General features: G+C 43.9%; 2 protein-coding genes across 5 annotated transcripts in view; both read left to right on the top strand.

Annotated features, from left to right (window-relative positions):
* Positions 1–8,640, top strand: part of SLC16A9 (solute carrier family 16 member 9) — a 66,583-nt gene extending 57,943 nt beyond the window's left edge. For all 3 annotated transcript variants that reach the window (XM_083149125.1, XM_083149124.1, XM_083149122.1), the window contains 2 exons: positions 3,454–4,350; positions 6,645–8,640. In XM_083149125.1, coding sequence (XP_083005251.1) covers positions 3,454–4,350; positions 6,645–6,823 — 1,076 coding nt within the window. In that variant the 3' untranslated portion in view covers positions 6,824–8,640. The remainder of the gene's footprint in view (positions 1–3,453; positions 4,351–6,644) is intronic.
* A 2,394-nt stretch (positions 8,641–11,034) lies between these two features.
* LOC146009081 (protein FAM13A-like) overlaps positions 11,035–20,681 on the top strand; it is a 57,303-nt gene continuing 47,656 nt past the window's right edge. The window contains exon 1 of one of the 2 annotated variants that reach the window (XM_083149119.1): positions 11,035–13,748. The gene's annotated coding sequence lies outside the window, so the exon portion shown is untranslated. The remainder of the gene's footprint in view (positions 13,749–20,681) is intronic. The other variant, XM_083149121.1, reaches the window with a different exon arrangement.

Raw genomic sequence — 20,681 nt, 5'->3', positions numbered from 1 at the left:
AAGGGGGAGATTCTCTAAGCAAGAAATGCGGTAAAAACCCAGTTATCGGGTTTTTACCGCATTTTGGCATGCTGTAAGCATCCCCCGCCGGGTTAACGCGGCGGAGGGCATCGCCAGAAAAATCTGGCGATGCCCCATAGAAGCCAATGGGCTTCTACCGCATTCCCACCGCCGCCCCGCAACGACCCCTTGCCGCCCCGCATGGACCCCCGCCGCCCCGCATCGCCCCCTCACCTGTGCCCGGACCTGTGACCTCCTCCCTGCACTGATCCTCTTCCGGGTGCAGGGAGGAGGAGAGCCCGGCGCAGCAGCAGCAGCGCCGGGTGTGTGAGGGAGGGGGGAGCCGCCGGGACCTGCTGGGACCCGGCGACTCTCACCGCAAAGGACAGCTCTTAACGCAAGAGCTGTCCTTTGCTATAATTATCGCATATGTTAAAACATATGCGATAATTATAAATGCGATGGGCGGCGAAGGGGGGCGGAGATTCTTAGAGAATCTCCCCCGAAAGCTCAATACACTTTTTTCAGCACGTGTTTGAAGCTTCTGTCCATATTTGTATTAGTTACCTTTTAGACAAACTAATACCAATACTAATACTAATTTTTTAAAGTTCTCACATTCTATGGAACAGCCGGACCCTCGAGAACACATAGGAAATGTACAGTGTGGATCATGCTGCACCGTGTCTAAAAACCATGGGAGTGATAAACACACATTATATCATATACACAAGTTGTTTAATAAAACAGTAGGATTTTTTCACGCTTTGCACTAACACATTACCACCATTTTTTTCACGCATGTCACTGGTTTTTGTCCCCCCCCCCCCCCCGCTGTCACCGTTGACACCAATATTTAGCATTAAAGCGCCAGCAAGTCACCAGTCGACATGGTGTATAAAGTCGACACACATCCACATTATTTACTTCCATTCTTTTTATCACTTATTTCCTTCAACTAATTCAGCAGCACTTAATTCACATCACATACAGTATATATTGCACACTTTATATTATCACATCGTTTATAAGTTACAGCGTATAACACTCCCATGTATATCTTAAATAATGAATGAAACAGGCATTAACCCATGTAGCAATTAGGTAGCTAGTGAAACCTATCCTTCTTTTTATTGTGATCTTGAATCTCACATTCCTCATGGAATTATGGATACAAGTGATAAGATCTATATTGTTTCACATCGTTATCTTTATTTATTTATTTGGTACTTGTGAGTTATCCGGGCTGCCGATTTTGTCCTTAAGTTAAGGACACCCGACCGACGCGATGCCCGCGATTTAGCCCCAAATCGGGGGCATCGCGTCGGTCGTGGCCGTTATAAGGGGCCGCGACGCGATGCCCACGATTTCCTATACACAGTAATGTTAAAAGACACGATGGACCCGATTTCCCATAGACAGTAATGTTAAAAGACGCGATGGACCCGATTTCCCATAGACAGCAATGTTAAAATAAAATGACAATATGAAATTGTCCAATATGTTTTAAAAAAAAATGTTTCATGGCCCCCCACCACCGTTAACGCCACCCCGCTATTGACGCCAACCCGAAGCGTGGCGAGCGCAGCGAGCCCGCGAGGGGCGGCGGTACGCGTCCTCCGACCTTTTCATGCCCTACTATCCACTAGGGCGTGGAGTGAGAATAGAATAGTGTGGCGAGCGCAGCGAGCCACCGAGCCCGAAGCGTGGCGAGCGCAGCGAGCCCCGCGAGGGGACGCGGACACCTGTGAAGCCCGCAAGGGCACGCGGATACCTGTGAAGGTGTCCGCGTCCCCTCGCGGGGCTCGCTGCGCTCGCCACGCTTCGGGCTCGGTGGCTCGCTGCGCTCGCCACACTATTCTATTCTTACTCCACGCCCTAGTGGATAGTAGGGCATGAAAAGGTCGGAGGACGCGTACCGCCGCCCCTCGCGGGCTCGCTGCGCTCGCCACGCTTCGGGTTGGCGTCAATAGCGGGGTGGCGTTAACGGTGGTGGGGGGCCATGAAACATTTTTTTTAAAAACATATTGCCCAATTTCATATTGTCATTTTATTTTAACATTGCTGTCTATGGGAAATCGGGTCCATCGCGTCTTTTAACATTACTGTCTATGGGAAATCGTGGGCATCGCGTCGCGGCTCCTTATAACGGCCACGACCGACGCGATGCCCACGATTTCGGGCGCGATGAAAAAATCGGCAGCCCGGATAACTCACAAGTACCATTTATTTTTATTGTATAAAAACTTGTATAGCAATTAGTGCACATGGATCTCTAAACATGAGAGAAAGGAAGGGTATCCAGCAAGTATCACCTGGCACTGCAGATGGAAACAATTATCAGAAGTGCACAATTAAGTAAAAGTACCTTTTTCTCCCCCCTTCCCTGTGAATAGAAATATGACAACCAGAGTTTGGGTAGATACAGTAAATAGGAGGCTAATATGCCAAATAGATAAACTAAAAATGGACTCCTTGACACAATAACTAATAAGTTCCAATTAAGGATAACCAGGTGATTTCAATTGCTCACCTGCAGCATGGGTCATAAATATTCATGAGAACTAAGTATATCAAGGGTGCCCAGGAGCAGGTCAGGTTGGTCCTGATGAAGCTCTCTAAGCGAAGCGTACACTGACCCTGTCAGCATCTGTTATGACTCCCTCATTCCCCTCCCCACATACCAATGTGTAAATATTTGTGAAACTGTAATTCAGCCTGAGCCGCAGTACAGCACATGTGCCTGTCTCCACTGGGCACGCGTCAGAGGTCACGGTGTGTGGCGTCCACACCGAGATACACTGATCCTCGTGACAGATTTGAGACTGCTGGCGCTCATCTCATGCGCCTCAGCCCAGTCTGTCATACAACGGGCTGCAGCAGGAACCGTGTGTGCCTAGGAGGTAGCGGTAAGGCGAACTGACTGTGAAGTGAGAGATCACGTCAGAAGCCTGATACCACACCCAGGCACAGGTTTGAACTGCGCATCCACCCGCTACCCGCCATTTTTATATTTGCGGATTATTGAAATATCCAATACCCCACTAATAAGGGTATAACCCTGCATTGGATATACTCGGCCAGGTTGACAGCTGAGTCAACTCCCACACCTGTCACTAACAATTATTATTACATATACCAGTGGGTGTATGACACAATAAAACACCATACTGATATTAGTGGGAGATCAGAAAGGGGAGAATACAGAGTTGGGGTATATTATCCCTTTTAAATTCACTTTGTGTTGTGTGATTTGTGTGTCTAAAACTTTGCTACATTTTTTAACAATATAACTAATAAAGGTTACATCACCCAGCGACACACCTTTCTCTTTTTTGTAAATTAATACCAGAGCAGACTTTGATCAAGTGGCCACATGAAAATTCCGGGAACAGCATGCCCTTAGTGTATTATTATATTATATCCTGATAAAAAAATGATCTGTATTTTCAGGTTCAAGCGTCGGTACTTTTATATATGCAAGTCTGCAGAAGGAGCTGATATCTCTTTATGGACTAGATGGGTGTTTGCTAATTATTGGGGCACTATCATTGAACATACTGGCGTGTGGTATTTTGATGAGACCCCTGGCTCAGTTGCCCTGCTCTGAAATAGAAAAACCCTGCCTGGAAAAGGTTCCAGATACCTACCTCGTCTACCATGAACCAGAACAGAACAATGAAGAAGACATTGGGATGTTCAAAAAGGAAAAACTCCAGGAATCAAATGGGGTCTTGTGCTTGCAGGAAAATAACATCAATAAAAGAGGATCTAGGATTCAGTGTGAGATTGAAAAAGACAATAGCAATAACACAGTTGTAGAGAAAAGGAAATGCAAGCAGTTTGTTAAAACCAAATTCCACCGTTACTTGGATTACTGGGAAGAAACTATGAGTCTTTTCAAAAGTAAAGTATTCACTGCCCTATTCATCAACATTTTGCTCTTCGACATTGGGGGATTTCCACCCAGTTCTCTATTGGAAGATGTTGCCAAAAGTGCCAATATTGATAAAGAGATCATGGTGGTACCACTGGTGTCCATGACTGGCATTATGATGGCCATTGGGAAGCTTGTTTTAGGCATCATGGCTGATTTTAAATGGATTAACACTTTGTATCTGTATGTTTTTACTCTAATAGCAACAGGTTTGGCAATATTTGCAATTCCTTTTGCCAAAACATATACCACCTTGGCCATTATTGCAGGGACAATAGGATTTTTTACTGGGAACTGGTCAATATTCCCGTATGTAACAACAGACATTGTTGGATTGGATAAACTCACTCATGCCTATGGGATACTGATGTTCTTTGCTGGTGTTGGAAATTGCCTTGGACCTCCTATAGTTGGTAAGATATTACAATTAGTTTTTTTGGTTTCCTTGGCGCACACACACACAGTTTTGGGTAAATGAGGATGATGGGCATCAGGGTAATAGAAGTCAGTGTGCAATAAGATACATGTAGTGATCCCTCTGTAAGTCATGCCTTTGTTTTGTCAACACAGATGCCACATACAAAGTGCATTGAGGGCCACTCAAACATTATCATTCTTAACCTGCAGTGTTGTAAATCAACCTCCCGTATTAAGAACCACATGGGCCTAGAGCTAAAAATGATCCAGGGTTTATTATGAGACGCAAAGGGGGTGTAACCAGTTTTAGGTGGGTGTGGCCAGTGTAAAATGGACATACAAAGCCCCAATGACTATTTAAATATGTAAAAGTATGGAGGTCCGGAGCTGTTGTTGCATATGCTCCATCGTTAACGTGGCTCTGCCCTCCTGAACTCCTGTCCCTGTCAATCAGCGCATCCTATGTAACCATAGAAATCTGATGCTCTGGTGCACACACCCTCTACTCTGAGCCACCAGGTGATAGGGAGGAGTATAGAAAACAGAAGCCAATAATGAGGTAAGATTAGCATAGAAACAGGGCCAGCGCCACCACTAGGGCACCGGCCACAGGAGGGCGGCATTGCATTCTGCCATGAATGTACAGTTAATTTAGTTGCACACCTCCTCTTCAGAATAGAGGAGCAGGGTTGAAGCAGCCGCACACACATGTGTCCAGTCCAGCAGCCGGCACTGACAGTCTGAGACTGACACAAATGAAAGTAAGCAGCGCTGGCAGTCTGCTGCATTAAGTGGACCTCCCCGCCCCCTCCATGACAGCCAAAGGTCATGTGCTACCATTACCATTTGCTGCATATTGCCGATTACTTAATGTATTAATTACCCCTAAAACACCCCTTACCCCAGGAGTACCCTCACCTCGGTCTGGTGCTAGCAGCTCAGCAAAGCCAGGGAAGCGCCAAGCTCTCCCTGCTCTGCACCCTGCCGATGATGCTGCCAGCTGCTTAATGTAAAAAAAAACAAAAAAAAACGAAGAACCAGCTTCTGGAACGCCGGTGCAGCCTAAGCCCTGTTCCTTGCAGCGCCCCTGCCTCTTTGAGGAGCAGTGTACTATAAGTGGGAGGAAAAAATTACAGCTGGCTCCACGTACAAATCTGCTGCTGCTGATATCTGCTGCTGACAGGACAGGTGTCAACCCTGCACAGGTGGTTGTTCTACACTGCTGTTGCCCCGGGACAGGTAGGAAAAACAGCATGGAGATACAGGATGTGCAGCAGCAGCCCTTATTAAACACATGCTGCATAGGGGAAAGGGGAATGGGGAGTAGAATAGGGGGTGCCGGGCGGTGTTGGTGATCAGCTTTGCCTAGGGTGTCTAGCCGGCTTGCACCGACCCTGCATAGAAACAGTATAAAAGGGGAAAGGGGAAGGAATATGGGGAGACAGGGAATAGTGGGGGAAGAATTAGAAGGGGGAAAGGGGAACAAAAAGGGTGAGACTGGAGGAATAGGCTCAAAAATAGGTGGACACGTTAGGAATGGGGACTAAAATAGGGGAAGAATGAAAAAATAGAGGCAAGATTAGGGGGGAGATGAGACATATAGTGGAAGACGGGAGGAATATGGGCAATAATAGTAAAGAGGAGAGGAATAGAGGCAAGATTATGGGGTCGCTCATTATACACAGGGCGACCTTGGTTTAACCCTTCTTATAACCCTTGGTTATTCAGTTTGGTGCTTTCACACCGCACTTCAAACTGGGTTAACTCAGCAATAACCCGGGTTCTATATGCGATCTGAATGGGGTATAACACTGCTTATTGTTAAATAGACCCAGATGAGTTTTGTTTTAATTAGTTTGATTTGTAATGATTTCTTTTTTGTTTCTGCAGTAAGAAGGGGTGATTCTTAATTTTTCCTAAACTCCAGTTTGTGTATAAAAGTTAAACTTTGCTATTTTGCATGAAAGGCTCAAGTCGGAGCCCCTCAAATAAGTATCTTGCTTAAGTCAGTGGGCCCTGCCTATTTTGTCAGTTCCGGACCCCAAAATTTCTGATGGCAGGCCTGGATGCAATTCCACATGTTCCGCTCATCTATAACACAATGTTATATCACAAAGTTCTTCATATGGAATTACATCCAGGGATTCTGTAAGTTGATGGTGGAATCAGCTGCCACAGACTTTGCATTATTTTTCCAAGTCTATGTTTTAGTCCAAGAAATTCTCACAAGATTTCACGTATTTATTCAAATTTTATTTTCATCAGCTTAATTTTCTTTTATCTCTTTTAGGTTGGTTCTTTGACTGGACACAAACATATGATATTGCCTTCTGCTTCTGTGGGATATGTGTTCTCGTGGGAGGACTTTCCTTGTTGGTTGTGGCACTGCCATGTTGGAAAACATGTAAAACTACGAAGTCAGGACCATCTTCAATGAGTTACTCTTATAAAGTAGCTGCAACCGTTTGAAGTATTAGTGCCAAACGTTTCTTAGAACTTAGTGAAAATTCATATTTCATAGTTTACTGGAAGGTTTTATCCCATAGGTTATAAAATTCAAGATTATTATCAGGCACTATAAAATAGCACATTCTATTACTTTTCAATAGTAATAGAAGCTGGAATTTGTACTCTTAGTGCCGCTTACAAAACAATGCACAAAAATGGAAGTAGCTCAGTCAGATTCTGTTGTTACTTACATACAAATTGCAGTTTTATTGTCTGCACCCCCACAAAAACATTCTGGGCTTAGTTCGGAACGGCTTTGGAAGAATCTAAAATGGAGAATTTAGCACAACTCCCTATATTTTAAATCCATTGCATTTGTGTTATACGTCTTTCACATTGCAAATGGTATTTGGTGCTTATTGCCGGGTCACTGACGTCATCCGGGGGGTGGGGTAGAGCGGTGGTGCATCAGGTGGGGATGGGAGGAGGAGGCAGCACTAAGGTAATACTGCTGCCTCCTCCATAGAAGTGAACGGGACCCGGGTCGCTCAACCCGAGTTAACCGTTCTGACTGCCTAGCAACCCGGGTCCGACCCGAGAATAACACTGTTTATACCTCGGGTCGGATTGCCGGGTTTCTGGACCCGGGATATACAGCATGGCCCTTTCACACCGCACACTTACGCTGGTCGACCCGGGATATTTTTGCAGTGTAAAAGGGGTATTAGTAATCTGCTTTCTTATTTGCACAAAAGGAAAATGTGTAAAACTAAGAAGTCAGGACCATATTTAATGAGTTACTTTTATAAAGTAGCTGCAAGCATTTGAAGTATTGCTGCCAAACATTTCTTAGAACTTAGTGAAAATTCCTATTTCTTCGTTTTCTGGAAGGTTTTATCCCATAGGTTATTAAATTCAAGACTATTTTCAGGCACTATAAAATAGAATGTTCTATTACTTTGAAATAGAGATGAACAAGCAGAATATTTGCCTTATTCATCCAACATACGGACGCGTTTCGCCAGTGAAACTGGTGCTTGGGTTCCCAGCGCTACCCCAGTCACACTACACAGCAAAGAGTTGACTAACCATCGTCACAACTCCCTATGAAGACAGTAAATCTGCGAGTGCTACAATGGAATGTGATGATAATGATGATTGTCCCTCGTCTGTACAGAAAGCCTCGCTCTGCCATACAATGTGATTAGCAAAACTTTTTCATATCTACTTTTCAAGATACAATACAGTATTTCCAGATTCCACAAGTCTGTGGTGATAAGCCTTTATCTTAAAGGAAATCTCAGGAACTTTGTAGATGTCATCAATTGAAGATGTATTTAATCATATTGACACTCACTGCAACTTCTTCTAAAAAATGTATATACTGTAGTATTTATGAATGACAGAAAGCAAAAACGTCCAGGGTGTGCCTTATGTCATGGTTTGGCAATAATGATCACATGACTGCTATTTCTTTAGATTTACTGTATTTGGACCAAAAAAATGTTTTTGTGTGTTTTTTTTTTTTTTTTTTCATGTAGACCCAGCATACATATTTTAGGGAAATTCCAGCTTTAGATTGAAAACCGCCTTCCTGGCAGATTTGTTTCACTTCCCTAAAATATGACAGCAAATCTGTTGTGTGATACTTTTGGTTTCAACAGTGACAAAACCTATTCATCAAGGTGAATGGATTCATTGTACATGTGGAAACAATAGTGTCTGCCTGTTTAAGTAATGGGTCCATTCACTATTACTGCAGTGAAGAAGACATACTGGTATTAATATCTGTCACTTTGTGGCACTCAGGGGTGAATTTATGAAGCTTGGAGAAGTGTTATCTATCCCCATAAAGAACGTTATGAGCAAGGTGATAATGGTTCAGCCAATCAGCTACAATATGTAAATTGACAGGTAAGAGCTGATTGGCTGAACCATTATCACCTTGCTCATAACGTTCTTTATGGGGATAGATAACACTTCTCCAAGCTTCATAAATTCACCCCACAATCCCCAGACAAGTATGGGGTCATAACATTTTCATGGTTTGACTGTGGGTACATCTGGGGTTACATCAGGGCCAGGGAAGCTGCTCTTGAATGCACTTTGGTAATTTGGTGTCTTCTCTTGCAAATTGTGGCAGGTTTGAAACATAATTTTCATGTTGGTTTTGTCATTATTAATGAATAACCCATATACAGTATCTCCACAATACACAGCAGACCTTAGTTTTTTTAAGGTCACATTTAACCCTTGCCAAGTCAATTTGTCTAAATAGGTGTGAGTATTGCCAAGCAAACATGTCTTCTTAATGACCTGTAATGTTTACCTTATATAGCAAATATAATCTTTTTTTTTTTTTACACAGTTTTATTCGAATTTGCATAACAACTGTGAGCGACGCAGATATTTTTAATGGATATTTTGCACATCTCTCACGAAGATTTTGGCACTCAAATGGTTAAGGGCAATGTACTCTACATAAACACATAGGAATAGATTTATTAAGCTCGGTGAAGTGATAACTGTTTTTTTTATCACCGGCCAATCAGCTCCTACTTGTAATTTTTCAAACCAAGCCTTTAACTTCACAGGTAGGAGCTGATTGGCCGGTGATAAAAACCAGAAAGTTTATCACTTCACCGAGTTTAATAAGTCTACCCCATAGTTTGGAAGATAAACTTGCTTTTAAAGCTGGGATTTGTACTCTTAAAGTGTTGATTACAACACAATGTACAAAAATGGAAGCCGCTGACTGAGGGGTAGATGTAGGAAGCAGTGATAAGAGAGGAGAAGTGATAAAGTGCCTGGTACTTTATCACCGGCCAATCAGCTTCTGACTGCTAAGTTACAGACTGGGTTTTTTATTAGAGGACAGTTAGGAGCTGATTGGCTGGTGACAAAGTACCAGGCATTTTATCACTTCTCCTCCCTTATCACTGCTTCATGCCCCTCAGTTTTTGTTTTTACTTACATACAAAATGCCTTTTTATTGTCCGCACCCACACAAATGCATTTTGTGCCTGGGGTCTGATTCAGATCTGATTGCATGGCTACAAATTTGCACGGCGGCTGATTATTGATACATTGTGCATGCATATAGTTTGCAGTATGCATGCGTGAGGCCGTGCTGTGAGGAAATCCTGCTACTACTGTATGTCTGTTCACAGGACGTAGGCGTATGGGGGTGGAAACCGTCCATTTAGTGGGTATGCTAAGGAAAATGCTAGGCGTCCCAGAAAAAATGGATGTGTGTGGCCGTACACATCTGTTCGCACAGCGATAACATTCATTTGCAAGGCGGGATTTCACTGTAGCAGGATGGCATCTTAACTGAACGCTGGTCGTGCAAATTTGTGGGCATGCGTTAAGGTCTGAATTACCCCCTAGTTCTGAACTAGTCTAAAATGGAGACTTTGGGTCAGATATACTAAGCTTGAACAGTGATAAAATGGAGAGTGATAAACCACCAACCAATTAGCTAGTAACTGCCATGTCACAGGCCGTGTTTGAAAGTTGACAGGTAGGAGCTGATTGGTTGGTGGTTTATCACTCTCCATTCTATCACTTGTCAAAGCTTAGTGCATCTCGCCCTTTAGCACAACTGTCTATATTTCAAATATTTCTCATTCGCTTAAAGTGTTATTAATCAGCTTTTTTTTTTTTTGCACAAAAGGAAATGCTCTATGTGCACAAGTATTGCATTCTTCAGCTTGCAGGCTACTGTATCTGGAATCACCTTCTTCGGGCAGTTAGAAGGCATTGCACTTTAATACAAATTGTAGTCAAATAACTTGGAGCTTTTTCACTTTCTGAGTAAGTGATATATAACTGTACACTTACGCCAGGTACTGAACACACTGGAGCGATATTGGAACAATATTCCATTTCATAAAGACAAATCAGCTACTTCACCTTGGCCCTTATTCTGGTCGGTGCGGATATATCCGCGTGCGTTCGGCTCGCCGATGTTTTGTGTCTGCGCATGTGCAGAGGCGTCTCTGCGCATGTGCGAGCGGGGCGTACGGCCAAATCCTGCATGATATGTGAACACTCCGAACAGGGGGTGGAGAGGGGCGTGAAGGGCTATTTGGGCTCATTACCATATGCATACGCCCCGCGTTTCATGGGCGTTCCCATGCAAACGCTGGGCGTACGTATGGTAATGCAGCCGTGACGCACGTGTAGGGGGCGGACATATGACATCGCCGGATGTCAGCTGCCCGCCCAGATCCCTGCTTTTGCACAGAAAAATGTCCGTGTGGTCTGAGGTTGCGGGAGCTGGTTGAGCACTCGGTCCTGCATTCGATGGTCTGCGACCATCAAATGATGGGGGAGGTTCCCTTAGATGGAGGAGGAGTATTCCGTGAAAAATACACGTGCGGTCCGTTCGGCCAGCTTCTTACCGCGTATGGACGGAGTTGGCGATCCGTATGGAAGGCGGTGTTTCGCACGCACGGTCCTGGCCGCATAATCGGATCTGGCCGCACCGATTAGAATAAGGGCCCTAGTGTGTACATGTGATTTGGCATGCAACCTGGTGTATGCTATTAAAGGATGGTATATCATTCTGTTGTTTGATAAACTGTCAAGTGTATACTGGCAATCAGGATCAAGAGAAATTGTCCTGTAAATCAGCCAGATTGCTGGTCCCTCCAGTGTGTTCCCGGCTTAAGTATTAAATATTACTGTAAAGAATATTTAGTGATGCAGAGTATCACTCTGAGCACCCCAACGCAGTATTAAACTCTTAATTAACTTTGACAAAAATCCAAGAAATCTGTACAGAGGGTGAAATTTAATAGGATGAGAGATTCAGAAAGTGAGAGATTTGGTAAGAAATCTCCAGGTTTTTTTAAAAGTGGCAATCATTTAGCTGTGTACACATGGGGGCGATAGGGGCTGATATCGCTGGAAATATGGTCGCTGGCGACCATATCGCCAGTGATGGGAGTGTGCCCCGGGGATAAGTCGCCGGGTGCGCGCTCCCGTTTTCAGCTCCATTCTAATCGCTAATGATTACCTCTGCGGCACCACTGGCAGAGGTTCCCTTTCATCAGCGACCATCTCTGATCGCTGATGAAAAGGAGACACTGAGCAATATATTGCTCAGCAATATATTGCTAGCAATATATTGCTGAGCAATATATCTCCCCCGTGTGTACGGGGCTTTACACTGCAAAACAAATTTGATGTTGCAGTGTAAATGATTGCCGCTTTAAAAAAACCTGGAGATTTCTTACCAAATCTCTCTTTCTGAATCTCTCATTCTATTAAATTTCACCCTAACTTTGCAAGTACATTTATAACTCTGAGTTAGCTTTTTGATGTAAACAATACCCAAAAAGTTGATCCATTATGTAAGTATTATGTTGCTTTCACAGTTGTACTGTAAAGGTTGAGTCTCCCTTCTACAAAATTATGGGGTCCAGAAATATTTTTAAGATTTTTTTTTCCAGATTGGGATCCAAATCTAAACACAGAATGTATTTAAGTTTCATATACACTGAAGGCTATTTTTACACAATATTTTGAATATTTGTTTGCATGAAAGTTTGTGTACACTGAACCATCAGAGAGTAAAGGTATCAATATTTCAGTCACACTGCAAAAATGTGGGATTTCTTAATATTTTGGAAATTGGATTTTGTAATATGGGAGACTCAACCTTTATATACCGTGTAAGTTGACGTTGAGCAGATATATCGATGAAGGAGGGTCTGTATCGCTTTGTCGTGGTGCAAATTCTAATTACACTATGATTAACTAATCACACCTCCCTTTATTGGTACAATAATCTGTTCTATAAGTCCTCTTGTTGTAGTACAGTACAATACAGTTGTCTTATAGTTGCTACCCAGGTTGTAGCAATTTAATGCTGTTCGACAGAAAGTTAGAATTACTATTATTAATAATAATAACAATAAAATATATATTAAATATATAGGGGGACATTTAATAGGAAAGTGAGAGATTTGGTAAGAAATCTCCCTTTTTTTAAAGCGGCATTCATTTACATTGTAAAACCAGCTTGATTTTGCCGTGTAAATGATTGCCGCTTTAAAAAACTGGAGATTCATTACCAAATCTCTTACTTTCACCCGTTGTTGTTTATTTTACATAAATGTACAAATCTGTCATTACATTCCTGTCATTTGAAAGGTGCTTGAGCATTTTGCCCACTAGTCAGACGATGTTCTACACATTTGTACACTGCTCCAATGTCATCGCTGAGTTTTTCTGTCACCCATAGTGATGCACAGGATAATCAGCAGTCATGTGACAGATATGTGCATAGCTAAGCAATGCAGGAAAGCCTGGTGGCACATTGCCTGTAACTGCTTTGACTCAGCCCAGTACTCTATTATTATACTCGTAAAATGAAGACTACACAAGAATGTACACTGAATGATTAATGTGACATACTGCCAATGTTCCATCATTATTAGTAAAGGCATGACAGTATGTAGTCTCAGTCTGATATGCAGTTTTTAGATAATGGTTTTATAAATGGTATTTAAAAAAAAAATTATATGTCATACATATGTTATTCATATTAACCAGTCAGAATGTGTTTTATTCCCTGAGGGAAAAGTTGTGAACACTCATCTTTAACAGAATTATATATTGCTATGCCTTGCAACCAATGGCAAGGCAAGAGGGGGAACCGGGAACTGCTGTGCCTAGCAACTGGTGGTAAGGCAAGAGGGGTATCTGCTGTACATAGCAGCCATCTGTGGCAAGGCAAGAGGGAGCGCTGCTGTGCCTAGCAACCAGTGGTAAGGCAAGAGGGGGAGCTGCTGTGCCTAGCAACCATTAGTGGTATGGCAAGATCGAGAGCTGCTGTGCCTAGCAACCAGTGGTAACGCAAGAGGGAGAGCTGCTGTGCCTAGCAACCAGTGGTATGACAATGAATAGGAGGAACTGCTATGCCTAAAAATCAGAGGTAGGGCTGAAATAGAAGCAAACTTAATTATAAAAAGAAACTAATTGCTTCCAGCTATATGCAGATTCTGTCACATTTTGTGCTTAAATCTATCATCATATGCTATGATACATAGGCTGAGTGTAGTGAGAGTAGTCAGGCAAATGCCACTTAGCCAGACCACAGCATAGATGCATATCACAATTACGTATTGATGATGCCAATTTGCGCTTTTTGCTAATTGGCCAAGTGTGTCTTGGTCTTTTAACTGTTACTGTTAATTATGGCTGTTGCAATCTCTGTATAATAGTTAACTGATATGTGCATTAGGTCCCTAGCAAAAAATAAGATTCATATTGGATTTTTAGACAACAGATGTGTGTATTTATTTGACCTTGATCGGTACTTTTGTTTTTGCGTGTGTATTTAATTAATTTTATATGGTAAATGTGGCTTAGTATTTGTCCAGACAAGGATGCATTGTTTTATGTATCCGACACTATACACTGTACACAAGTTCTATATTGTGTACAAATAGGTTATTGTAACTGTAGCATTAATAAGTAAGACTGTGAAGCCATATCTCCTGATGTACTGTAGACTAAGCATTATACAGTATGCTACTGTCTTATACAAGCATCAACCTGAAGAATATATACTACTGGGGTTTTTTCCCCCTTGCACAGCATCGCCGTATGCTGTGCAAAATGAGTCTTTCTTTGGCTTATTTTGCATCTGCATTTTTGACATACAGGACAGGGTGCACTAACATCCGCCGCCCCTTACTGCCCCCTTCCGCATTGATACTAATTGCATATGCGCTAACACAGGGCTGGGCAATTGCGGCCCTTCAGATGATGAACTACACATCCCATGATGCTTTGCATTAGTTTTGCTATGTGGCCATGCTGAAACTGATGCAAGGCATGCTGCGATGTGTAGTTCATCAACATCTGGAGGACCGCAATTGCCCAGCCCTGCTCTAACATATGCAATAAGTATTGCAAAGGGCAGCTCTTGAGATAAGAGGTGCCCTTTGCGAAGCAGCCAGCAGGGGGTGAGCAGGTCCCCAGCGGCTCTCCCCCCGCCTCCTGTCTGGCTGCTGCAGGGCTCTCCTCCCTGCACCCAGAATGGGAAGTACGGGTCTAGGGAGGAGGTCACTGGTCCGGGCAGCACAGCAGGAGTCTTCCTGGACACAGGTTGGGGGGGGGGGGACACAACGCGGCCAGTGCGGGGTGGCGGGAGATGCGGTAAGAAGCCCATAGGCCGCTAACCCAGTGTGCGGGTTTTCCTGCATACCAAAATGCATCAGTTTAAGAGAGTAATACAGGTATATTTACTAAAGTTGGTCGATTTTGATTGATATAAGAGCCTGATTCAGAGTTGATTGCTAATCAGAGAATTCACAAATGAAGTGATTATTGAACATCTGCGCATGCGTACCATACACATGGTATAAGAAAATGCGTATGAATCCTAAGTGCAATTCGGCGAAGTGTGACTGACAGGAAGCCGCCGTTTGAAGTGTAAACCGCTTACAGATGTGTCTGATATAAGGCTGCCAGGCCAAAGTGTTAAAGGGGGTCTGTGCTGCCAGCGCTGGTCTCGATCAGCATGTCTCAGTCCCAGGTTACTGGAAGAGTCAGGGCTACTCGCATTTGCACAGACTGGAAAAACCTTTTGATGGTTGGGGAATTGTGCATGGTTAGAGATCCATTACCAATTCACTTGCAGATTTACTCAGGGTGGGTTCTCTTTCTGTCTGGCTGGCGGCTATTTACTCGCAGATTAACAATCAGGTCTGAATCAGGCCCTAAAATCGATGCCAGACATCCAATGCAAGAACATGTTTACCAACATTAAAGAAATGAATAAAATCATTAATCTGTCAGGAAATGTGTGTTTTGGCCCTGGAATCCCAGCATCAATTCCCGGAATGGCCAGGGGGATCCCGAAAATCGGGTCTTCCTCCCGGCCCCCCGGAAAGGTGGGCAACCCTCCCGGATTCTAGGGGACACCCCCCCCCCCCCCGATTGCGGTGCCTTCCCCCTTACCTCTGCATTAAAATGCAGCAATCCGTGGGTCTCAGAGGAGGGGGCGGAGCTAAAATGTCCACAATTGCGTAATTTTAGCCCCGCCCCCTCCACGAAGATCTGCGAATTGGGGTATTTTACATCCTGGGGCAGGGCTTAATGACATCACGCTCAAGCCCCGCCCCCGAACTCCCGGAGAGGAGACTGATAAAGTCGGCAACACTGATTAAGACTGATTAAGACTGAGTTTAAATTGATCAACATTGTCCAAAATCAACTTTTCTAAATATACCCCTTAGACTGAGCTAGATGGATCCACCAGCAAAGCTCCAAAGGGCGTATTTAATCATTGAAATGTAATAAGAAACAATGTTTTATGTAGCTCGTATATTTACACTGTGTCTAGGCTTGTTATAATAACTCATTTATAATATCAGACAGCAATAACGTAAATATTTACATGATTCCACATGTATTAAACATTCTACAGGAACCCACCTGTTCTGCTTGGACTGAAGATATTATGGGTCAGCTGGAGCCTATAATTCATAACTATCTGTGTCATAGGAACAGACAATTATTATTCCAGGCCTAGGATGTGTATAACTTCCAAATGGTTTGGTGTGAAGCATAGATCTCTTTGGGTACCTGACTCACAATCGTGTCTTTTGATACATCACTTTCTAATTGTGTCTTAGTATATGTTTTAACGATGTTAGTGTTTATTGAAAAAAAAGTTATGATATGCAGCGGAAAGATTGTTAGTTTGTTTGTGTATTTATATGAGTTAGTAATGAAGCACATGTGTCTTTAATTATTGAATATATTGGTATTTATATTATTGCAGTACAATATAGAATACCTCGCAATATGATTCTTTATAATAAAATGTGAAACGCGTAGCAGGAAATTATTAGGCTGTATTGTAATAGGAGAGAAGTAGTTGTTGGCACTAATTCTGCTGCTTAACTATGATTGCCAAAATTGTCTAAACAGCCAAGGATTGTGGGAACTGTAGTTCGAAAAAAAGGAGCCTGGCAGGGCAATAAAAGAAAGAGAATGGTATGGGTATTTGTGAGACAAATACAAAAAAATAGAAATTTGGATAAATGTGATTTTATGTTGGTTAAACAATCATTTTGAAATGTATTTGTATAGTCATTTTTTGAAAACAAAAATTAAAATATTTTTGAATTTGTGTGATTTTTTTCTTTTTAAGGACTTTGTTGTTTTTTTGACCAGCATTGTGCTCAAGATAACAATAACCATGTTGTTTGAGGTACGAAAGATCATAAACCTTCATAATAGCACAGAGTAAGACCAGAGGTGGGGGAAGATGGAAATGATAAGTGAGGTGGGAAGGACTCTAATGTGGGAGGCGCAACCCAGATCCACTTGGAGAGAACAGCCACTTGGGCCTGCCCACACAACATTTGTCCAGCAGTAGCTGTCAGAGAGCATGAGACTGCATCTGTCTGGACCCTGTGAATGGAAGCCATGGTGAGGAGGGCAGTGGCAACCACATGTTTACGTTGTAAATGGAGTTATTTAATAGAATCAGAATCAGAATCAACTTTATTGGCCATGTATGCTTGTGCACACTAGGAATTTTTTGTGGATTGCAGTGCAGCATCAAGCAGGGATGAAGGGGGGGAGGACATTACATACGCTACATTAAGACATTACATACTGGGGGCACATGTCCGCCGAGCTGTGCAGCGCCTAGGCAGCCATCAGCGGCGCCACTGGTCGTTGCAGCAGCCAGGTGGGTAACAATATGAGCAGGAGCAGTACAGTTATCACATGGGAACACATACTCCGTAAGCTGCTCAGCGCCTAGGCAGCCATCAGCGGCGCCAGTGGTCGCTGCAGCAGCGAGGTAGGTAACAATATAAGCAGGGACAGTACAGTTATCACATGGGAACACATACCCGCCGAGCTGCACAGCGCTTAGGCAGCCATCAGCGGCACCAGTGGTCGCTGCAGCAGCGAGGAAGGTAACAATATAAGCAGGGACAGTACAGTTATCACATGGGAACACATACCCGCCGAGCTGCACAGCGCCTAGGCAGCCATCAGCGGCGCCAGTGGCCGATGCAGCAGCGAGGTAGGTGACAAGTGCAGTTATCACACAGGGAACACATACCCGCTGAGCTGCACAGCGTCTAGGCAGCCATCAGCGGCGCCACTGGTCGTTGCAGCAGCCAGGTGAGTAACAGTATGAGCAAAGACAGCACAGTTGTAACAGAGACAGTACAGTTATCACACAGGAGACACGGTATACATATGGCTGAGTGCACAGTTCCTAGGCAGCCATTGCGGCGCCATCTTGAATCTTCCTGTAGGGAGAGCCGTGGGTGGCATGGATGGTGGTGGCGGCGACGGGGGGTTGGGGGGAAGAGAGAGAGTCACCGAAGCCTGGGAAGAGTCAGTCAGCTTCCCCTCACCTCTCCCTCCGATGGTCGCCGGGAGCCTGGATGCCGCATTTCCGGTGTCTGTGTGGGGCCTCCGCTCGGGCCTCCGCTAGGCCAGGGGGGGGGGGGCAGCAGGTTGATGGTGCTGCGTGGGGGGAACCGCCGCGCTGCTGGGCTCCGGCCATCCTGCTCCTGTTCACCACGATCACCGCCGGGGTTAAGGGGGCCGCCCGCAGGCTGATGGTGCTGCGGGAGGGGCGGAGGGAACCGCCGCACTGCTGGGCTCCGGCCATCCTGCTCCTGTTCACCACGATCACCGCCGGGGGTTAAGGGGGGCCGCCCGCAGGCTGATGGTGCTGCAGGAGGGGCGGAGGGAACCGCCGCACTGCTGGGCTCTGGCCATCCTGTTGCTGTGCTCCGGTTCTCACTGCTCACCGCCGGGGGTGTACAGCGCTCACCGCCAGGGGAGCACAGCACTGCCTCCTCTCCCCCATAGGAAAGACAGATGACTATTCAGTAGGGTAAGCTTAATTACAAAATGAGTGCAAGACACATGGCTAATCTTTATTTTCATTCATGCACAATAGATAATTGAATGAAAGTAACTTGGCTCACTATAGGAGACCAAAATGAGTTAGGATGGGTTACGGCTATTACCTTCTGTCCATTTGTTCAATACCATCAGTGCTAATGACACGTGGCACTGCAGTTTTCACAGAAGTTTGGTTGACTATGATTGACATAAACGACAATATTGCATATACTTCTTACAATTATTTTTGCTGGCATGCAAGTGCAACTGCGCACGGTTCCTGCATGCATCGAGTGATTCAGAGTCATGCATATCCCTGACACATCTCCATTTGTGATTTAGTGTTCTGTGAGTTAGGATGAAACTAGAACTATGTTATACTGTAGTAACTTGTCCGTACATACGCGCCTCCCTGTTGAAACCCACTATGTGTCCATTTAATGCATATCCCAGATCTTCAACTGAGCTGTAAGGCGTACCTAGATATTCGTAGGCCCCATAGCAAAAGTTTGTAAGGGCCCCCTATTTAGCAACTGATGGTGATAAATGTATGTGAAACATATTACTTAGACAGCAAAGATGGGCCTCCTTCAGCTCTGGGCCCCATAGCAGCTGCACCCCTGGCACATATAGTAGTTACGCACTTGGCTGTAATACTTCTAAATCAAGACCTTAGTGATCGTCTGTAAGTGGGCAGTCTGTGCCCAGCCAAAACTGCCTTTATCCTTTTGCTCTTGCCACCAGTTACACCCATTAAGCTGCTCCAATGCCTGTGACTTTGAGTCTCGGTTGTGCTTGCATCAGTTGCTTGCTCACAAACAAAAGATACATCTGCCATGCAGACTACCATACAAGTCTGAATGAGCCCCATGACCTATACATATGCAGCTACCTTAATAAATCCATTGCATTAACTATTTTAATGTATGAGCTATTCCATAGTACACTTCTTTCTGTCAGAAATAAACAGTTCTTGGCCCTTATTCAGATCTGATTGCAGTACAAATTTGTTCTAGAAATGGGCAAAAGAGTAGAAAAGAGAGAGTTAGATTTGTGTGAGTTATTTTGTTTCTGTGCAGGGTAAATACTGGCTGCATTATTTTTACACTGCAATTTAGATTTTAGTTTCAACACACCCCACCCAAATTTAACTCTCTCTGCACATGCTACCTCTGCCCCACCTGCAGCGCACATGGTTTTGCCCATTTTGAGAACAAATTTGTACTGCGATCAGATCTGAATAAGGGCCATTATGTGTTCAGTGAATAGTTACAACTCAAGAATCACACTTATTCATTCATTATAATTATTATATAGCACTAGGTTATTATGCTGTGCTCTACATGGGACATTCATTCCCTGCCCCTTTGGAGCTTACAATCTAAATTCCCTACCATACAACAAACCCTTGTCACACAGGATGGACCCATATAGATTATGATCTATAGATTGTGCTGCTCTGTATTCTGTTTTCTGCCAGCCCAGTAGTTTCCTTAAGAAAATATTAACAGAAAGGTGATGAGTTCGCAACACTTGGTCTAAAAAGAAGAACGGAAAAGCTGACACAAAATGTTTCTCACAAGGTTTGTTTAACCAGCATGTTTGCATAAGACAATTACAGGAAACTATGTTTCTGGCAATGGAACACACAGACGTTCCAACTGATTCAAGGAGACACTTACAAGTGTTTAGCTATAGCAAGATGTGCGCAGTAAAATATAAATGACCAGATTAAGCTGGGTACACACACCTATACAACTGTCTGGCCGTTCTTTTGACTTCGAATGAACGGGCATTGGATTGTATAGGTGTGTACGCTGTCCCGACTCATGTGGTACGATTGATAAATGCCTAAAACCGCGCTGTCATGGTCGGTTGAGTCTTATGTGCAGTTTAATATTCATCCGACCCAACGGATGTGGTCATTTACTCGCTGCGTGGTCTCTTCTACAGCACTGTACCATCGTGTTCCCCT

The sequence above is a fragment of the Crinia signifera genome, chromosome 6, assembly GCF_055691185.1.
Source record: "Crinia signifera chromosome 6, ASM5569118v1, whole genome shotgun sequence".
Taxonomy (NCBI): domain Eukaryota; kingdom Metazoa; phylum Chordata; class Amphibia; order Anura; family Myobatrachidae; genus Crinia; species Crinia signifera.
The sequence above is the reverse complement of the archived record's forward strand: the minus strand, read 5'-3'. Positions and strand labels throughout refer to the sequence as shown.